The following is a 19,634-nucleotide window of genomic DNA, read 5'->3' on the forward strand; positions in this document are numbered from 1 at the left end:
GGTGGTCTTGGTAACCTACATGTGAGGAAGAGGTGGGTATGCTTTACTATGTAAGTGAAAATAGCACTCTGGTCCTCTCTTCAAGCCTGGGTGCCCAGTGCTTGGGGCACCTGTTGCAGTCGCCATCGCGATTGGAAGAGGGTCAGTTGGATTGATCCATCTTCGATTCCAGGTCACGTGATAGCAGCCCCCCGATAAGCCCATCTACGGGGTTCTGCTCTCTATCAAGCCACGCCGTGCGTGACGCGCCCCAAGCCTGCCGAACGCGATCAAGGCAAGTCCACCCCCGGCGCAATTGGCATTCCTGGATTAGCAGATGCGATACCAACGAAGCACGACAAAGAGAGCCTGGAAATGATGCGACAATCCATATCTCAGTCCACATTCCAGTCATTTCTTTGACCTCGCCCCGCCCGCCAATTCCCCAGAGCGGCATCCCAAACCATCAATCTAGTCCTGTGTGTGCGTTGGTCCCGTTGCTTATCACATGTCTTGAGCTCGCTTGGGTGGAGGAAACTCGAGAGCAGTCTCCCCGTCGCCCGCCTCAGCTTCGAGGCCGGCCAGGTGCCTTTGTGTGCACTTGAAGCTGCATTGTCTCGGCCGCGTCCGGCAGTGCAGACACAAATGGTCCTCACGCTTTTCTGAACGCACATTCGTATTGCCTGTTTCCGGGTCGCTGGGACAATCATCAAGGCCATCTAGAGCTGCCCTAGTGAGCATTGTCAAAGCATTCATCTAGCCCGTCAGAACCATCAACAATAGTCCTCAATCACCAACTCAAGGGGGGATACCATCAAGTCCTTTTCCTCTTCTCTTGCATACCTACGAAGTCGGATTATAGGACTTGATCTATACCCAACGACCTGGTAAGAACTAATCTCGGCTGGCTCTCTTATTCTTCTGACAGTCGGGCTGTATACTCACACCCAGACCACCTGATCACCTATATATTAGCTTAAATTCACTTCGTCTTCTACATACGCTAACCTGGTGATAGGATCACGCTGTTTTCAAAGAGGTCATCACGTGCACAAGATGCCTCCCAAAGCCAATAACAACAGGCCTAGTCGGCGTGGCTCACGCAGCAGCACCCATACTGGAGGTTCGACGCCAGCCGGGTCCAATTCCAGACAACCTAGCATTGGGAGGCGCGCTGCTGAGGAGGCTGATTCGCGGAACCGAGGTGAGAGGGTCATTGATGCAATTATGAACGTCCGCCAGACAAACCCTGTTGGGTTGTCCGCCGCCCACGCGAGCGCAGTCTACGGGAAGAACACATACTCAGTAGACTCTGGCCGTTCCTCGGACTCAAAAGCCTTCAAGGCGGTCGACGAGGCGGCGGAGGATGAGGCATTTGAGGCGCAGATCTTCGGGACAAACAATAAAAAGAAGACTGCCATGGGTCGTTCAGGCTCTAGTAGTCTTCGCAAAGCCATGTCCGATGCTGTGGCGGATATGACTACCAACAAAACGAAAGAAGATGTTGACCATACTGACTTAAATCCCGTAGATACGACTGATGCCGCTTTCGATCGAAGCTCGTCGGCTGCAGCCGAGCATGAGGACTTCGACGATACTTGGCATCAAACGAATGATGTAGAGCCCGAGAGAGGACCACGGGGAAACGTTAGACCCCCTATGGACCCCAGCAGGCCGCCTCATCTTTCTGGGAACAGGAATAATCATCTAGGCCAGGCGGCGGACCGGAACTCTTCTAACACCGCATACAATGGATCAGGCAACACTTACAATGGGTTGCGGCCTCCTTCGGAACCTCCCTCGTCTCTCAGAAGCAAATATGGAATCCCCACCGGGCGTGCTTCTTCTGAACCATATTCCCCAGGGCGTCCTGGCACATCGAGAAGTTTCACCCAAGAGAGCGATTTATACGGTGATGCATCTATTCACACACCTGCTCCTATCCCGGGCCCAAAAAGGCCAATCAGGCCTTCGCCGCTTGGAAAATCCAGCGTTGCGGCTGGCAATTCAGGGCCTACAGGCGGAAGCTCCCCGGCTCCGCCCGTAAAGCAACCAACCGCACAAGCTGGGCCACCAAAGCCATTCCCATCAGGGAGCCAGAAACGGCCGGGACCCCTTGAGCAAGAGAAAACTCGTAAGCCTATCGTTGGCCCACACACGCCGCATATTCCGCACCTTCTTGACGAAAAACTCGCACCTCCCCCTTCTTTAAACCATCCAGTTGCGCCAGTGGATGGTGGTAGCTTTAAGGAAAATGCGGATCCATACAAAGAACCCGAGGAGGCATCTAGCCTTCGGGATCGAATGCGTTACAAGAAGCCACCCAAGATCATTGGTCCCAAGGCCTTTGGCGTGCCTCCCGTCCAGACACAGGATATAACCCAAGAGGAGCATAACGAGGTCGCCGAGTTACGCCGTCGCTTCCAAAATCCTAACCTGGCTTCTTCTACTTTAGGCAAAGCTGCGCGCCCGCTGCCTCAGGATCCATTGCCGACGTCGCAGAAACCCGTAGCATCCACAACAACTTCCCAGACTACTGGTATTCATTCACCAAAGAAGACTGCACCTCAATCTGCTGAAGCACAAAAAGAAGTGCCGAACCAGGAGAATACAGAGCAGGGGTCTATACGGGTGCACAAAGGTACCCTTACACCTGGCGAAAAGTCTAATACGTCTACAGGTGACTCGACCTCTGTCCCGCCGAGTCGCTCCTGGTTTCAATTACCCCAAAAAATACTGTGGCCTATCCCACTCGATGTTGTCAAGGACTTCATCAAACTTCTCTTGATCTTTGCCGTGTCGCTAATCACGATCATGTCCTGCATCCACTTTGGGTCGAGGGCGTCTGATCACGTCGGACACTACACGGCGGGTTTCTGGCCTGGTGTGAAAGATACTTTCAGAGGATTCATCCCGAATTTTCCACAAACTGTACGACATCCTCTACAGGATTACGATGGCCAAGACCTGTTCGATCGTCTGGGCAGAATCGAGCACAGATTAGGTGCCCTGGAAGATACCATTCAAGGGAATTCCACATCGGAGCCAAACGTCGTTGACGAAAAAGGCAAAGTGCATGTACCTGAGTTCCCATCAGAGTCATACTTGGAAGTCGATAAGCAAGGCAAAGCGCATGTTCCTGAGGAGTTTTGGCACGCCGTCAGAGACCGTATCCAGGCTGAAACTGGCACGGTGGTGAAACTTAGAGGTGATGAAGAAGGATTACCTCCATACTTCTGGTCTGCTTTCAAACGTATCTTGAATTCCGAGAAGTCCGGGAGTTCAGGGGCTTCTTACAATGCGGATGATGTCGAAAACCTTGTGAACAAGAAGCTCCTCAACGGATGGGAGTCATGGGTCCGTCAAAACAGCGAGACTGTGGCGAAGATCCTGGCCAATGCCGGCGGGGGCAAGATGGCCGTATCCAAGGAACAGTTTGCACAGCAGGTCCAAAAGGAACTCGAGGCACACAAAAAGAATACCAGAACGAGTTGCTCGCCATCAGTGAGCGTAACGAGAAGATCTCACAAGAACTGGCCAGTCTTCAGGAAAGCCCCCCCTCAGGGCATGTCGCGCCTCGAAATCAAGAACCTCGTGGACCAGTGGACCAACAAGGCTGTTACGGACGCCAAGTTCGAGGCAATGGCACAGACGGGCATCAAGGCGCACCTTGATGATTATCTACGGAATAAGGTCAACTTCTTTGGCTCTATCGGCTCTGGTGCTGTCATTGACCCGACCTACACCTCGCCAATGTGGAGAATCCCGCGTCCGTCATTCAAGACCAAGGCCTGGCACAAACGAGATGGATACAAGCCCCAATCAGCCATTGTTGCCCTCCAGCACTGGACCGACGAAGGACAGTGTTTCTGCTCGGCCGGGGACCGGAACACCATCAGCGTCCTGCTCAGCCGCGACATCAGCCCGCAGCACCTGGTCGTCGAGCACATCCTGCCCGGGGCCACGCTGCACCCCGACGCCATGCCTCGCGAGATTGAGGTCTGGGCCTACTTGGAGGAGCTGAACCTGCGCACGACTATCAGCTCTTGGAGCTCTGCGCAGTTCCCCGACACACCCGAAGAGAAGACACTGGACCAGGGCTTCGTCAAGATCGGCCACTTTGTCTTCCGCCAGCAGACTGAGGGCACTGAGAGGCAGCTGTTCAAGCTCAGCTCCGAGCTCGCGAACATGGGAGCCATTACGCACCACGTCGTCATCCGAGCCGTCAGCAACTACGGCGCAGACCACACGTGCTTCTACCGCGTGCAGCTATTTGGCGACAAGCAACAGGAGGATATGGACAAAGGTGCTCAGCGTGCTTGAGTCAGATAAACGTCAGGTGAGGCATTCAATAGCTACCACTTTACTCTCTGGTGGCGTGATAAGTAATGAGCAGCAGCAGCAGCATTTCAGGCAGGGAGGGTGATCGGTAGTCACTTCAGAGTTGGGTACATGTTCAGAGAGAGGCTGGAGTTATACTATGGACAATCGACGTCAGGTCAAGGTGTGAGCCTACACAATGAGTTTTTCATGAGCAGGCTATGGGATATTGCAGACGACTACATGGAACTGGATGGACGGGATGGAAGCGATGATACCACAGTTTCAGGGGTGTAGTTTATTTCATTGTCAATGGGGTTCTTTCTTTTCTCTTCCGACTTGGCAACCTTTTTCCCTCTCCGAGTGACTTGCGAACTGGAGATGATCTGTTATTTCTATACAAAAAAGCCTGACTAACCTAGGTATACGAGATGCAAGTATTGGCTGTTCTATGCTCTATAGCGACAAGTTTAGCCTGGTCCAGGAGATAGGTTTCTTGCAACCGTCTTCCGACCGCAATGTGATGTAGGGCCAGAATCTAAGCTTGGGTTTAATCTTTGATTCTGTTCCGCCGCCCCCTGGTTCCGGTACTGCCCATGCTAGGAGGAACGCGATGTCTCAGCGACGCCCGTGCCGCGCCGTACCATCACTACCGGTCGCGTCCGAGCCTCTCCTCGTCATCATCCATGAGCTCGTAGGCCGGCCGGAATCCACTGCTCGTCTCTTTTTCTTCTTTAGTGTTATCGTCCCCCCGCTTCAGCGCCGGATTCGGGTGCGTGTCGTCGGTTCCGCCGAGCGACGTGTAGCCCATATCGTAGAGCGGACAGTATGGAATCTCCAAAGCTCTAATGAACTGTGTGCGGGTCGAGAGAAGAAGTTGTCAGCAACAGGGCAATGCAAATGAGGGAGGAAGAGAAGAAAAACAGGAGGAGGAAATCAACTTACACCCCAGACTTCCCGGTAGTGCCAGTCGATGACGGGGGTGGACGCGCATGAAGCGCGGCCAGTCCGGGTCCGTCTCGTCGAAGAAGCTGAGGGCGGCGCCGTGGGGGTCGGTCCGGCGCGTGCCGACGAAGACGGCCTTGACGCGGGGGCGCTCGACGAGGTACTCGGCCAGGGCGGCCTTCATGGGCTGGTCCGACGTGGACAGGTCGAGGTGGTACGTGGCCGTCGTCTCGGCGACGAATGCGTCCACCTCGGCGAAGGGCCGCGGGGGCCGGATGTACAGGGCTTGTAGGGCGTGGGGGAAGCGCGAGGCTAGCGAGTTGGAGGATTGCGCGGTCCGCGTGGCGTTGGAGTGGTTTTGCCGTGAAGAGTCGGAGGCCGAATCGGAGGCGGGAGGAGGGTGTTGGAAGGGGAAATGGGTCGGTAAGGAGGCGAGGATCAGGACCAGCAGGACCAGGCAGTCTTTGCCGCCGTTGTAGGCTATGAGGAGCTCGTCGGGTCTGTACAGAAGATGTTAGTGTTAGCGCATTGGCAGTTCAGACGCCCTGGTGACGTACCGATACCGCTTGAGCGCATCCTCAATGACGGCTTGCGCGATGCGCACTTGGGCCTGCACGCCCTGGAGCACTTTGTCGGCGGTGGGCGTGTCGAGGAACTTGTCCAGCTTGCCCCCAGCTGCAGGCAGAGCTGCCTCATGTCGGCCGCGTCTCCCATGGGCGACTGTCCGTTGCGTTGTCGTTGTTGTCGTTGTTGTTGGCGGCAGCGTCGTCTTGGTCGTCTTGGACATTAATTCGTGGTGGTTGCCCCACGTCAGCTCCGGCTCGAGCCTTGGGTGGTTGGCGCGGAACAGGGTTTGTAGATCAAGGTTCGGAATGGCGGAGGAAAGGGGAAAGCGTGAGCGTGTATGTATTTCACATACCTGCTTGTAAGGGTTGTGGACGGGGATGGGCAGGAAACGGGACAGATCATAGCGAATGGCTGACGAGGGGTCCAGTGGCAGTGGCAGTGGTCCTCGGCATCCCGACAAGTTGCGGGGCCCGACTCGACTTAGAGTTGGTTGTGGCAGTCGCTGCCTAACACTATTAACATGTGTTTGTCTGTTCGGCCGAGTGCCCTTTACGATTGATTGATTGCTTGTCTGACCACCACCCATCCATTTGCATCAGTACCGATAACCACCCACTCGGCGCCTGAACATGCCCTCCGGGTCCACGCTCCGCTGCAGCTCCCGGAACCCTTCGTACCCGCGATAACTGCCCAAGACGTCCTGGTCCGACATGGCGTCGTTCATGAACAGCGGCATGTAAGCACGAGGACTGCTGCTGCCAGTCTGCCCGCCCAGACCCGCCTGCACGTTCCACGCCGAAAGCCGCGCCGCGAGCCACGCCGTCATGTCCGCCGCCAACGCCCGCACCGTCGCGTCGTCCCGCGCCCGCCGCCACATGCACTGCAGGTTGAGCACGATGCGGTCCGCCTCCGCCCCGCCCAGGCCCATGGCGTTGCCGCCCGCCCGCTCGCTGTGCACCCCCGCCGCCGCCGGCAGCGGCTGGAACTCGACGCTGCACTGGCCCGGGAAGTTGACCGCCGCGTCGAGGTAGCCGTCCAGCATGATGCGCCGCCATTGCGTCGCGATCTCCTCGTAGATGCGAGGGTTGCTGGGGATTGCGGGGGAGCGTAAATGTCTGCCGGGCACGTCATTATTGGCTTACCGAGGTGGTTGGGGGGAGGGGGTCGCGATTCTCCTGCGTAAGCAAGTGGCCATGGCGGAAACTTACCCTGAACAGGACACGCCCTCTGATCCAACTTGCGAGGAACCCATTGTACCAAAGCTGTGGTTCCGTAGAGGTATACACATCAGTATTGGACGTACTGAGAGCGAGGTGGACTATAATCACACACGGCGAAACGTACCAATGACGAATACTTCCTGGTAGACGTGAAACCGCCCATGGCAGGGACCTCGAGCAGATCCGCAAATGGCCCGGCCGTCGGCGGTTCCTCGCTGTCGTAGAAGAAAAACGCCATGTAAAGGCCCATGTTTCTGTACATGAAGAAGTCGGCGAAGATGATGGCCGCCTTGGGGTCCTCGGCGCCGGTGATGGTGAACTCATGCAGCGCCGCCTGCAGCCGATCCCATCGACCTCGATGGTAGAATCTTACTCCGCCCCAGATCTTGCCCATGGGGCGAGTTCTCATCGTAAACTGGGTGACGATTCCTGGTAGGAGACCCCGTCGTCAACAATGCTGAGCGCAGGCAGGCGGGCTTCACTTACCAAATTGGTTTCCACCGCCTCTCATAGCCACTGCCAATTTTGGATGCGTTTCTTGCGTGATGTTAACGATGGTGCCATTCGGCATGACCGTCTCCCATGCTACGACGCTCTTCGTGAGATAGTCAGTCAGCTGGAGCCGTGTTCCATTCCTCCATGGGACCTGAGGATGCCAACCTACATCTGCGGCTAGACCATGCTGTGCGCTCAGGAATGACAGTCCTCCCTGGAGTAAGAACCCCCTACTCCCACTACTCCGAGCCGTCCGCCAACGACGGTGACGCCGTAGGGCTCCAAGGCCCCTATCACGTCGTTCCACTCACCCCCTAGGTATATAGTGTCATCATCAGGAGCTCGAAAGGGGCGGAACAAATTCTCAACCCACTCACCAGGCTTCACGTACGCGAGGCCCTTTTCGACGTCGTACCGCGTGCCTTCCATGTGGCGCAGGGCGATGAGCACCCCGCCGTCGACGCTGGCGTGGCCTGGGTTCGGATCGTGCCCCCGCTCTTAACGGCGAAACGGACCGACGTGTAGTTTTGGTGGTTCAGCACCCGGATCACGGCGGCGACCTGCGACGCCGTCACGGGCTGCACCACACAGACTGGCCGTAGGTCCGCCAGCGACCTGCTCCAATAGTGGCCCAGCTCCGCCCAATACGCCGCGTCCTGTGGGAAATAGGTATGCTGTCGTCGTTCGGGGAGGGCGGGAGAGCGGCGCGAATGTCTCTACACGCTTGCTCCGTCTCCGGCGTGGATGGTGGGAGTTTGGCGTGCCATCTCGGGTTATTCAGGAGTAATAGTCTGGCGACAAGAAGAGCCGCGCAGAGGCTGAGAACGGCCAGCGTGGTCTGAAGCCGCTGTCGGGCACGGCGGGGGCTCGACGATGACCATGGACAACCCACAGTAGTGGCAGCAGCAGTATGCCGTCCATTCATGTGCCTCGGCCGCCGTAGACTATCATCGCCGCTGTTGCTGATGCTGTCATTGCCGCTGCCGCTGCCGCTGATATTGCCGACCCTGAACTGATCCATGGAAATATATACTCACTCTCGCTCACGAAGATCCTGAGCACTGCTTTAATATCTAGGGGCGCCACAGCAAAAGTGACCAATCCTTGCTATAGAGCTTTTAAATGAGTAAACGGCTTTTGGCAATCATTATCGTTCAAGAGATGGGCAGTTCCACAATGCGACAAGGTTTGTATACGAGAGTTCCAGTGCCCATCAACAAGCGACTCCAAAGGCGGTTGCCTCTTCTTGTCACAAGATTTATCGTTCTGCAGCGTGCAGGTGCACGACGGGACGTAGCGTTCTTAGTAGAAGTAGCAATACGTATGTGGTGTACATTACTACATATACATGATTCTTCGTATTCGAGATCAGATGCAATAGGACGAGCGTCAACCATGCTATTTTCGATATGGTGGTGTTTGCGAGTGCATAACCAGAACCGAGACGTTGAATCTTTGGCAATGCCACAGTAAGAGATACCAGCAGCGGAGAGGTCTCTTTGCCACATAGTGTCTCTAATATCTCAAGTCGTTCTGTTCCTGTGATGCTCCGACGATGACAACAAAGACGAGCTGCACGCCAACAACAGCGTTTCTCCTCTGTTACGGTTTTGCTAAAGATTCAGGGGTGCCATCTAAATAAGGCAAACCTTCTGGTCGGGCCGAGACAAAGCTCTCCTAGCCGTATTCGTGATCGCAAAACGAGCAGACAACGAAGAGAGCGGGTGCAGGCATGACTCGAGTTTCCGTCACGAGATCTGTTGTTTGGCCTCGAATTATGCCCCTGAATAGCCCTTGCACCTAACCTTGACAGATCTAAACAAAGCAATTTATTGTTTTCTGCCGCGCACTTGTGTTGAACTCTGGCAATGGTTACCATGGAGAGGGGAGAGAATGCTGGATAATCTACAAGGGGTTCGATATTGACACGTCGACGACACATAGAAGTTCATTTGTTTTTGCTTTTGCCATTGTTGTCTACATAATGGTTTTGCTCATCAAAAGGTCATCATTCCGAGTCTGTCTATCCTTTATACCAGTCCAGCGCGCCAGGCAACGAATCAAATAAAAGTCATCTATTCCTTGGCCTCCGTCTCCGGTTGAGGCGCCTCAGCATCAGTCATCACCTCGTCCTTAGCGGGCTCAGCCTGCTTCTGCTCCGCCTCGGCAGCCTTCTTGGCCGCAGCTTCGGCATCAAGCTTGGCCTGAAGTTCTTGTCGCTCAGCCTCGACCTTGTCGAAGTGTCGCTGGGCAATGGGGCCAGCCATAGCTCGGATTTCGTCCATCTTGGAGACGTAGACAGCCTTGGTGGCGTCCTCGCCGTCCTCGTACAGCCAGTCCTAGGACATTGTTAGCGTCTGACTCTTCAAGTTGCTGTTTATAGTGCAGCTTACCTCGGTCTCGGTCAGCTTCGCGCGGATCTTGTCCTTCTCATCATCGTTGGCAAGCTCGGCGTACTGCTCGTCGAGCTTGTTTCGCATCTCGTAGATATAAGCCTCCAGTTCGTTCTTCTTCTCCTCGGTGTCCGCGACGAGTTTGTCTTCCATGGCCATAGAGTTCTCCTTCTCGGCAGCGGCGGCCAGCGAAGGCTCGTCAAGAGACGTCACGCCAGCCACAATCGGCAGGTCGCCCTTCCGCACCTGCTTCTTAACCTTCCGCGTCTTGGGCTTGCCGTCCTTCTTATCGCCGTCAGTTTCCATGGCCTCGGGATCCTTCTTGTCACCTTCCTCATCCTTGATCTCTTCCTCGACCTCTTGGTCCTCCACGTAGTATCCGCTCTCCACGTTCAGGATACCGTGAATGTTGACGCGGGCCTTCAGCTTGCAGATCATGAACTCAGTCTTGGGGTCTGCCTTGACGCCCTTGACCGAGAAGCGGCCAATGAACGGCTGAACCTTGCCGGGAAGGAGTTCGGGCTTGGCGTACCTCGCCTCCAAGTCGAATGCTTGCTTGCGGTAGAATGTGAGAATCTTGGTGGAGGGGAGGACGTTGCCCTTCTGGAACACGGTGAGACTCGTGTCCTCGTCGGGAATGTCTTGGTCCTTCTCCCAGGAGAATTCGATAGGGTATGAGCAGATATCCTGGACGGCGAAGTCGCGGACCTTGAATACGGGGGACAGGATGGCGCAGCTGAAAGCGCAACCCCTGGCAATAGCCTCGTCCTGGTTCATGGTGAATGACAGCTGCTTTCCGAAGAAGTCCTGGATGCGGTCCTTCAGGGAAGGAACACGCGTGCAACCACCAACCAGCTCAATGACGTCAATGTCTTCCTTGGTCAGCTTGGCCTCGGCCAGGGCTTGCTCAATGGGAACAGTGACGCGGGAGAGCACGGGCTCGATGAGAGCCTCGAATTCCTGTCGTGTAATCATGCCAGTAACATCGACATCGTTCATCAGGGACTCGATGTTCATGGGAGCCTGTTGGTTGGCGGAAAGAATCTTCTTGAGCTTCTCGCAGGAGGTCTCGACTCGGACCATAGCCTTGGGGTTTGTGGTGATGTCGATCTTGTACTTGGCCTTGAACTCCTTCTGGAAGTGGTTGACGAGGGCCAGGTTGAAGTCACGGCCACCAAAGTGTCGGTCGCAAGCCGTCGACTTGACGGCAAGCTCACCCTTCTTGAAATCTATGATGGAGCATGTGTAGTCACTGTGGCCGATGTCGATGATAGCGACACGGCGAGGCTTCTCCTCGGGGGCAGGCAGGTCAAGCTTGGTGATACCCCAGCCAAGAGCGGCAGCGGTGGTGTCGTTCATGAGGCGGAGCAGCTTCAAGCCAGCAATCTCTGCGGCGTCCATCAAGCTTCTTCTTTGGACGTCGGTGAACCAAGCGGGTACGCTCATGACGATGTCGGAGACAGGCAGCTTGAGCTCGGCTTGGGCGGTCTGCTTGACCTTGCTGAGGAACATGGCAACGAGCTCAGTAGCGCTGAAGCTTGTCTTGTTTCCCAGGTAAGAGATCTCGGCGCCGACCTGGGCACCGCACTCGACCAGTTGGGCCGAGACATACTTCTGCTCGATCTGAACATCGGGGTCCTTGAGGCTTCGGCCGGCTAACCGCTTCAGACAGCTGACGGTGTTCTTGAGGTTGGAGATCTCTTGGGTCTTGGCAGTCTCACCCAGGTAGCGGGCCCTGGGGCCGAATCCTACGAGAGAACTAGAGCGGAAGAGGGACCATGTTAGAAAGGCTTGTCTTGAAGTTGAGCCGTGTTGAACGACAGGAGCGAAGAGGGGTAAAAGAACTTACGGAGTGGCTCGGTTGGATACTTCATTGGTAATCTACACGGGCAGAGCGTCAGTATGTTGTCGCAAGCACAGCCGTGTTGGGATGTTTCACGGCAAGGCAAGGCAAGGCGACGGGCGCAAAGCGGCCCGGGGCTGAAGTTGGGCAGGAAGCTGTACTTACGACATCAACACCTCGGTTTCTCGCAACAGCGATGACGGTGTTGAGAGTACCGAAGTCGACACCAACGACGCTCATCTTCGCTCAGATATGACGGTCAAATGCACAAGCAAAAGAGTAGAGGAGAGTCGTTTCAGAGAACGGATGTTGTCTGAGATTGCTGGAATTCGGCGCAGTAGCAGGGAATGGAAGAACTGCAAATTGGAGGTTGGTGTGGTGGTGTGGTGGCCGGGTCGTGGAAAAAGTTGGCGCTCGTCTTTGGATGCTGCCCGAGTTTGTTCGCAAAGTGCAGTGTGTTTATTGCGTTTTTGGTGGGGGGTGGGGGAAGAGTCTTTTGGTGCAACTTCTTCCTGCTCGGGCTGGGCTGGACGGAGGCTTGCGACAGCAGAAGGACACATTCTTCCCCTCCTCTAGCCGCACCCCGAGTGCCCCAGGGGCGTGTCGTGTCTATTTCGAGCCCGCCCACCCCTTCCCACCCCTTCCTGCACCATCCAGAACTTTCCAGCCTGGCAACGCCAGCCACGCAGCGCTGCGAGCCCAACGCCAATCGAGTTTTTCCAGGGTTCCAGTTTAAGCCCACTGCCATTATATCATCGCCTAGACACTGCGGCCCAGGCTAGCCAGGACTCTCTGTATTCTGCTCTGCACGCACTTGGCATATCGTAAATCTGCCCCGCCAAGCCCAGTTCCGGCGGTCGTGCTGTCATAAGAACTGCAGCGCTTGGAAATGCCCAAATGCATAGTCAACAATGTGTAAAGAATATTGCATTTTACGTGATACTGGTCCGATTTCAAACGGGTTTTTCCTCCCCCAACCTCGACTACGGTGCTTGGCACCCAGTCCTTTTGTCTGTTTCTGGCGCCGGCTTTAGGTCACCGACTCGGCCTCTCCTGGTTTTGTCATCAATGTCATCAATGTCGGCTGCAGCTACCCTAGGGGGTCGAGTCAGGCTTGTCGGAAGCCCCACTACGCAAACCCGCCCTGACCGCCCTGTATGTCGGCCCCACGATGGCATTTCCCCCTCGATCGCTGATATCATAATCCGGTCCTCATGCACATAGGTATGTAGATGATAAAGGCTGAAGGGCTGGCGTACTTTGTCTCGAATCGACGTTTAGGACATCATTACTCGCTTTGGGCATGGAACAACATCGAATACTCCGGGATAACGCAGACTAAACTACTCACACCTTTCGAAATCCATATCATGACCTATTTATATTTGTATTAGTCTACAACATGTTTCTTGTCTGCCCAAGAAGGTTCGACCCCGCGACACACGCTCTCGTAGTCTCGAAATTTCTGCTCGTCCAAGGCCAGATCAGGTGTCGTCCAGAACATCGCCCAATTCATGTCTCGAATCTTGAGTGATCCTGCAGACCGCTCATGGTACCACTTGTTTACCGGGTTGTCTTTTCTACTTCTCCAACAGACCCCGTACGGGAAACAGTCCCGCACCATCGTGTTAAAGACGATGTCGGCTACTCCTCCGGCGCCTTGACTCTTCCTCAAGACGGCAAATTTGTCCAGATATGGAACTAATCTCGATGGATCAATGTCTCCAGTTGCATCCGCGTCAAACGGTCTTTCCCATGTCAAGATGGCGCCTCCTTCGTACTCGCCAGCGATGATAATACCTGCTAGGTTTTCCTCGACCCTCTTCAGATAATGTTCAACGTCCAGTTTGCGACCAAAGGAGTCGTTGATCAGATGTACAAGTCGAGGAAGGTCCACGGAGGCATCGGTGAGCCTCAGTCGTGGCTCTCCTGGCTGAGGTGGTTGCCACATCGAGATTCGGGGATCCGGAAGGATCGTGACATGCATCCCGCGCTTAGCCAGCGTTGTGCTAGAGCCCAACTGAGCCGCGCCATCAGAAGACATTACAGGTGTAAATCTACCAGATGGTAGAGACGACGACTGTGCAGGCTTATCCGTGAGAAGATTGTGTATGAGTGGGTTGAGTTTCCTACGGGTGCCCACGTACGGCCAACCAGAGTCGGCCTCTTCCTGGGGACGCTCGTTAGCAGCATCTTTCGGCGTTGTTATGATAGCAGACGATGTGGGCGGCAAAAGAGACAGGGCCTTCCGGGCAAGCTGTGCATTCCGGAGATGGTGCTGATTTTCCTGCATAGTTCCCGATGTTTTCGAAGAGTCTGTGAGAGACTGGGTGACTTCTTCGTACTCTTGTTCTAGGTTCAGAAACATGTAACGGCCCGTTGCGCGATTGGTTGCGGGTACGCCTCCGACGGGATCTAGGATTATCAGCCGATACACCTCGGTAGCCTTCAATCTCTGCAAGATATGTTTATCCTCCATCGGTTGTCCCAGGAACTGAAGCCCTGACAGCTGTCTCGTTAGAGCCAGGACGGCATCATTGGCGTCGACACATTTATATGCAATGCTTTGTTCCGTTTCGCCGACCGATGGGATAACTGGAATGATGTCGTCCTGCAATGATTGCAAGAGACTACTGGAGTCGGTGACGAAGAGGTCTTCGGACACATATGGCGACGTTCCTTTACCAACAGAATCCCCTATGGTGAGCGGTGTGCCGAGGACTACAGCTCCCTCCTCATCAAAACAGTCGATCGCTTCGGCGATACGGTTCGCTTGCGTATCAATGGCATGGCGACGTTCAGAATCAGTCCCGACTACACCGTCGCAATCCACTACCACAATGCTAATCAAGCCCAGGGTCTTCAGGGCGCTCAGCGACTTGGCCACTCCGAGGATCGTACTGTCATCTGCTTCTTGGGGAGCCCGGAACTTCACTATAGCCACGTAGAGTGGTTGCTGTGCCGTGCTTTGGGTCGACTCGTCTTGGCCATCCTCCTGGATGCCTTGGGGCGAGTCTTTGGCTGCCGGTTTTGAGATTTGCTGCTTAAAGCCAATCCTCTTTCTTTCCAATAGGGGGGCGAATTTGTTGATGTAGGCACGTGCATCGCGCTTCGTGACTGATGTTTCCAAGATAGAGACCAGGAAATCCTGAAGTCACCATTAGCCCAACACAGTGACAGTTGAATCACAATGGAGTTACCCTGTCGATGTTCTTGCGTTGCCTTTGGGCTTCTGGTATAGAGGCAAATCGCGACCTTCTGGATGCTACCGAGTTTGCGAGGCCCCCACCATTGCGAGATGTCCCCGCGTGATGTGATGACTTCAACGGAGAGCCATCTGTTATTTTAGTTGAAATTGCCCGATGATGTCCGAGGAAAGTTGGGGTCTATTGTCTTGTGTCAATCATGAAGTGGTGGATGGTTTGGAACATGGATGAGTAATGCACAAAGAGGCACACTCACATGGAAGCTAGAACTAGCCTTCTTAAAGGCAGCCATCCGCAGACTCATGTTGACAGTGGCATTTTCCGAACCAAGACGGCGAAGAGAAATCAGCCGTATGTTAATGACTCGATGCGAGATACTATGCACCCCAGAGCCCGAGATTTGCTAGTGAATAAGGAGGTTGTACTGTGTTCGAGCAGAGGATGGAATGCACAGTGACTCAAGATTCGCCGGATCTGATAAGAGATTAGGGAATTGAACTATGACCCCCTTCCCAGTGCTAAATTCGGGTCAATCTGGCCGGCATCGGCCAATTGCAGATGCTTCTCGTGAGTGTGGAGACGATGACATCAGTTTAGGGGGATTCTTATCTAACATGATTGAGGGTTGTAGTTCACGATGGCACTTACACGCTTTCAATGGCACAGACTTGGTCATCCTGTCTTGGTATTCTGTATACCTGCTTCAGATCAACAAGTTGCGACGAGTGTGCCGTCCACGGTAATTTCGGTGCGGATCCATAGCGTAAGCACGGAAAGTAGGCCGGGCCAGTAACGGACAGGGCCCAGAATTGAAGCCTGCAAGACGATGATTGGATGGAAATGACAAACACTGGCTATCTTCTCTATCTGATGCCATCTCAAGGAGATGAACTGCCTAATTCGGACCAAGAGAGTGAGGGATAGAGAAAAACTCGGGAAAGACAACTCATTTTGCTCGTGTGCCACAAAGTGGTGGCACTTTTTCGTTTCCATAGTCGTGGGGACGTATAAGTGTGTCCATATACATGAACACGTTTGGCCAGAATGGACAGTTCCAGAATCACTCATCATGACCTATGGTTTGCAAGCAATGACAAACGCCATCCATAACAGCCCAGTCTGAGAGGCTTACTGTCACCATCCCCGACTCGCTGCAGCAGCCATGACCCAGCCGCACGTACCTGTCATCCCCTGGTCAGAATGGTGCAGTCCAGATTGTATGCCCACGAGATTCTTATAATAAACCTCGTAAGCCTTCCAAGCATCACTTTGATGATACCCACCGAGGTGAGTGTCAGATACCCTTATTGACAGCGTCCATCCATCGCCTTGGCCTTCCTTACAGTAACGGCCTCAGCTCAGACGCGGCAGTCAAGAGCGGCCTCATACCAAGCAGTATCTAGGCCGGCAACCCGTCGCGCTTCGATGTCCGCACTGCACAGCTTGACCCGATATTTCCGCAGCTTCTTACAGTCGCTTACCGTAACGCCCCATCAAATGTGTGCTGCGATCGCATATCTGCGTACTGCTCAACCCGATCGAAACTGTGTTTACAGTGGTCGAGGTAAATCGATCTTAACCAGCCTAACCCGAAAGTAGCCCTCCCTCAGCATTGACTTACTGCATGTGCTGCGTTTCTATAGATTGCCCTGAACTCTGTGTGTTTAAGCAACACGGTGATATGTAACAAAGATGAGGACCTGTCGGCCGGCGTTATATCATCGCCCCTGCTATTGCAACTCTGTAGAACAAGAGTTTCAGGCCCAACCGATGATCCAGTCAAGCCACGACCGTGGGCAGAGTTCCTTTCTACTGTGTTTAAGCGACAACAGCTGTTTGTTCGAAGATAACTCAACTAGAATCACGTCGTCGAGGAAAGTCAACGGAAACGATATCCTTTTTCGGCAGTGTTGGGTGAATGTGAGCAAAACCAAACAGGCATTCGAGAACACCAGGTTGATTAAATGGATTTCCATGTGCTGATGTGCATTTTCTAGGTCCTGGGCACCGTGGTGTTCCCCACGGCTCGTTGTGCAATGAACCTCAGAGCCCCTATTTGCTGCGCTTATGACACGCCACCCCGAACGCCTCCTTTCTTTTCTGTCACCCAGACACAACCAACCCCTACGCACTGTTTACGCCGCCACTGACTCGATTTCAGATTTCTTGTTAATCAGCGGTTACTCGCCCGCCTTCGAGACCGTGGCAACATCGCGGGGTCAGATCCCCCAGCGCCATGTAGTCATACTCGCGCAACACGGCGCGGGCGTGCGCTGCGGACGTGCGCTGCGGACCTGTTCACCATCACTAAAATTACCACAACTTCGCCGCTCACGAAAGTCGACATCGATCCATGTTTTTTTTGATAGGACGAACCAGTCGATACCGAGGTCCACGTGTCGGCTCTACATGCCCTATCCCACCTCGCTGAGACACCGAGCATGGCCGCGCTAAGGCTTGACGCAGCTGCCGGCTTCGGCCGTGACGGTGCTGCGTAACCGGGTCCGCGAAAACGCGGGCACTGAATTTTACCTGGGCTAGATAAGGGTTACGATGTCAAGTTATTATGACGATTTGTTCGAACCCTTGCCCAAAGTCTATAGGATACAGAATAATCGTGTTGGGGATTTGGGTGTCATCCCGAAAGTACATATTCAAAATGCCATCTACGCGGTCGCTGAGGAGGTACGCAAGTTACGACTTGCAAGTTTGGGATACACCGGTTCCGGACGCCATACGAACCGAGGGTCTAATAGATCTTAGTGGTCCATCGCCGCCTACCTGAGTATCTGGACGACGACCTGGTAGACGCTTAGAAGCAAAAGCTAATAACATGCTCAATACCGGGTAGTAGATAAGGGGAAACCCGGAGCAAGAATATGGGTAGAAGTGTGTTTGAGATGTCTATAATGGTATGTAAACTTGTAGAGCTAGTGATAAGCGAAGCTTCTTCTATGTTCTTTTCTTCTCGTCCCTCTAGGTGAATTACTTACCATGTGTCACTCTTTCAACCGGACCTGTAGACTGTGACATTCATGTGAGCCAGGAGTGCCATCCATGAAACGTATTTGTACATGTCACCCGCGGATCCGTTCAAGCAATGACGGTTGCTGCGGTAAGTCGTTTAAGCACTCTCGACTATGGCACTGCCTGCCAACAAGGTCGGCCAAAGGCATGGAGCTCCAAATACGATAAATTGCATAACACGCGGTCGATTGCTGGCTCGGGGAAGCTCGTCGGTGAGCATGTGCAAATTACGCGGTAGAGAAGTCCTCGAAAGGTCATGCAGGGTTACCTCTTGTAGCCCTTCTTGAGGCGTGCCATAACTCATCCTTAGTGTATGTAGCCCCGCGTCATCATGATTTTGCTTAGGCAACCAAAACCCCGAGTTCGATATTCTGACGGTTTTGAGGGCGGTGGCGGTTGAGTGGTCGTTGCCCAAGTCTTCACACACCACCCAGGTGAACACGAAACACAATATATGAGTAGCAGGTGTGCCGGCGGGTACTAGAAAGCAGGAATGCGATCGCAAGCAGCCAAGTTGTCGTTGATTAAGCATCGGAACAGATTCAGCGAATGCGGCTTGAATTGGTCAACCAGGTATTTATTTGTTCTACTAGTACTACATATGTAGAAGAAGCCTTGATAAATCAAGGATGTCAGGAGTCGGCGAATCAAATGATGGGCGCATAGCGAGAGTGGGCCTCGGTTATCCACTCGGGTCTGTGGAACTGGGCGACAGTTGCCCAGGCTACTGGCGAATTACGCGACTGCCGCCGACTTTTCGGCCCCTCCACCACGGGACCAACATGCCGCAAAAGTATGTTGGCAGGCTGGCATTCTTCTTCATGACGATGCGCGAGGCACCATATCATAATGAAAAAAGAGTATGACATCAAAAATTCCACTGAACACGACCCCGAAGGATAGTGTAGCAAGACAAATGCCGCGATGTGCAATGCAGATTTCTCAAACTGGCCCAAGGAATACTTGATCTCCTCGAGCCCCAGCAAGGTAAGTATGAAGAGAAGAAGAGGAAAAATTGCCTAAATGGTTGGGGGGAAGGGCGTAATTTATACGCGTTCAGAGGCCTCTTGCCGGTTGGCTTATTGTGTGTGTTTCGGCCTTTGCATTCACTTTGCCCTCACAGTCTGCAAGTCCTAATCTCTTATTGGCCAGATCTCTCAGCTGCCAGCATCTGGCGATCCACAGGCTATCTAAGAACTAATCCTGACTGGTCAGATTACCTTCGTGTCTAAGCCCAAATTGGGAAGCTTCTCCGGTAGCGCACTTTTGAATCATGGTGGACCTAGAGCAATCAAACACCGAATACTCACCAACTTCAGGGGCCATGGAAAATTGCACGACGCATTTATGTAGTAATGAGAATTATTGAATTATGGTCGTAATGGGTTTATACACTTGATCGATACATTGCCATAATACTTCTGAAACGATTGAGGAAGTATGCATATTCCACGGGTCGCATGGTGAAACGCTACCATCGCCTTATAGATTACGTGACGCATGGCTGCAGAGTGGCATGGCAGTTGTTGGTGATTATAGGCAGACATGCTCATAGGGTCTTAACGAATGAGAAGCTAAAGACGACCCGCGGCATTTCTTTACAACTATTAGTAGATCTTGAAACAACTACTACATGAGC

At 53.8% G+C, this 19,634-nt stretch overlaps 5 protein-coding genes across 5 annotated transcripts; 1 reads left to right on the forward strand and 4 right to left on the reverse strand.

Annotated features, from left to right (window-relative positions):
• Positions 1–1,035: 1,035 nt before the first annotated feature.
• On the forward strand, positions 1,036–4,302 carry PG998_004059 (uncharacterized protein; the record flags this gene model as incomplete). Its single annotated transcript, XM_066870877.1, has 1 exon — positions 1,036–4,302. The coding sequence occupies one exon, from the start codon at positions 1,036–1,038 to the stop codon at positions 4,300–4,302; it is 3,267 nt and encodes a 1,088-aa protein (XP_066734627.1).
• A 646-nt stretch (positions 4,303–4,948) lies between these two features.
• Positions 4,949–6,031, reverse strand: PG998_004060 (FAD synthetase; the record flags this gene model as incomplete). Its single annotated transcript, XM_066870878.1, has 3 exons — positions 4,949–5,142; positions 5,245–5,744; positions 5,802–6,031. 3 exons carry the CDS (start codon positions 6,029–6,031, stop codon positions 4,949–4,951), a joined length of 924 nt encoding a protein of 307 aa, XP_066734628.1.
• A 375-nt stretch (positions 6,032–6,406) lies between these two features.
• Positions 6,407–7,440, reverse strand: PG998_004061 (FAD binding domain-containing protein; the record flags this gene model as incomplete). The annotated part of the gene is made up of 2 exons (XM_066870879.1): positions 6,407–6,899; positions 7,115–7,440. The coding sequence occupies 2 exons, from the start codon at positions 7,438–7,440 to the stop codon at positions 6,407–6,409; spliced, it is 819 nt and encodes a 272-aa protein (XP_066734629.1).
• Positions 7,441–9,601: 2,161 nt separating this feature from the next.
• PG998_004062 (adenyl-nucleotide exchange factor sse1) lies at positions 9,602–12,080 on the reverse strand (the record flags this gene model as incomplete). Its single annotated transcript, XM_066870880.1, has 4 exons — positions 11,928–12,080; positions 11,769–11,800; positions 9,920–11,678; positions 9,602–9,865 (listed from the first exon to the last, which is right to left on the reverse strand). Exons 1-4 carry the CDS (start codon positions 12,000–12,002, stop codon positions 9,602–9,604), a joined length of 2,130 nt encoding a protein of 709 aa, XP_066734630.1. The 5' UTR covers positions 12,003–12,080.
• A 1,072-nt stretch (positions 12,081–13,152) lies between these two features.
• On the reverse strand, positions 13,153–15,272 carry PG998_004063 (acetyl-CoA:L-glutamate N-acetyltransferase; the record flags this gene model as incomplete). The annotated part of the gene is made up of 2 exons (XM_066870881.1): positions 13,153–14,910; positions 15,225–15,272. 2 exons carry the CDS (start codon positions 15,270–15,272, stop codon positions 13,153–13,155), a joined length of 1,806 nt encoding a protein of 601 aa, XP_066734631.1.
• Between the last annotated feature and the right edge of the window lie 4,362 nt (positions 15,273–19,634).

The sequence above is a fragment of the Apiospora kogelbergensis genome, assembly GCF_038363985.1.
Source record: "Apiospora kogelbergensis strain CBS 113332 chromosome Unknown utg000002l_segment0_segment0, whole genome shotgun sequence".
NCBI lineage: Eukaryota > Fungi > Ascomycota > Sordariomycetes > Amphisphaeriales > Apiosporaceae > Apiospora > Apiospora kogelbergensis.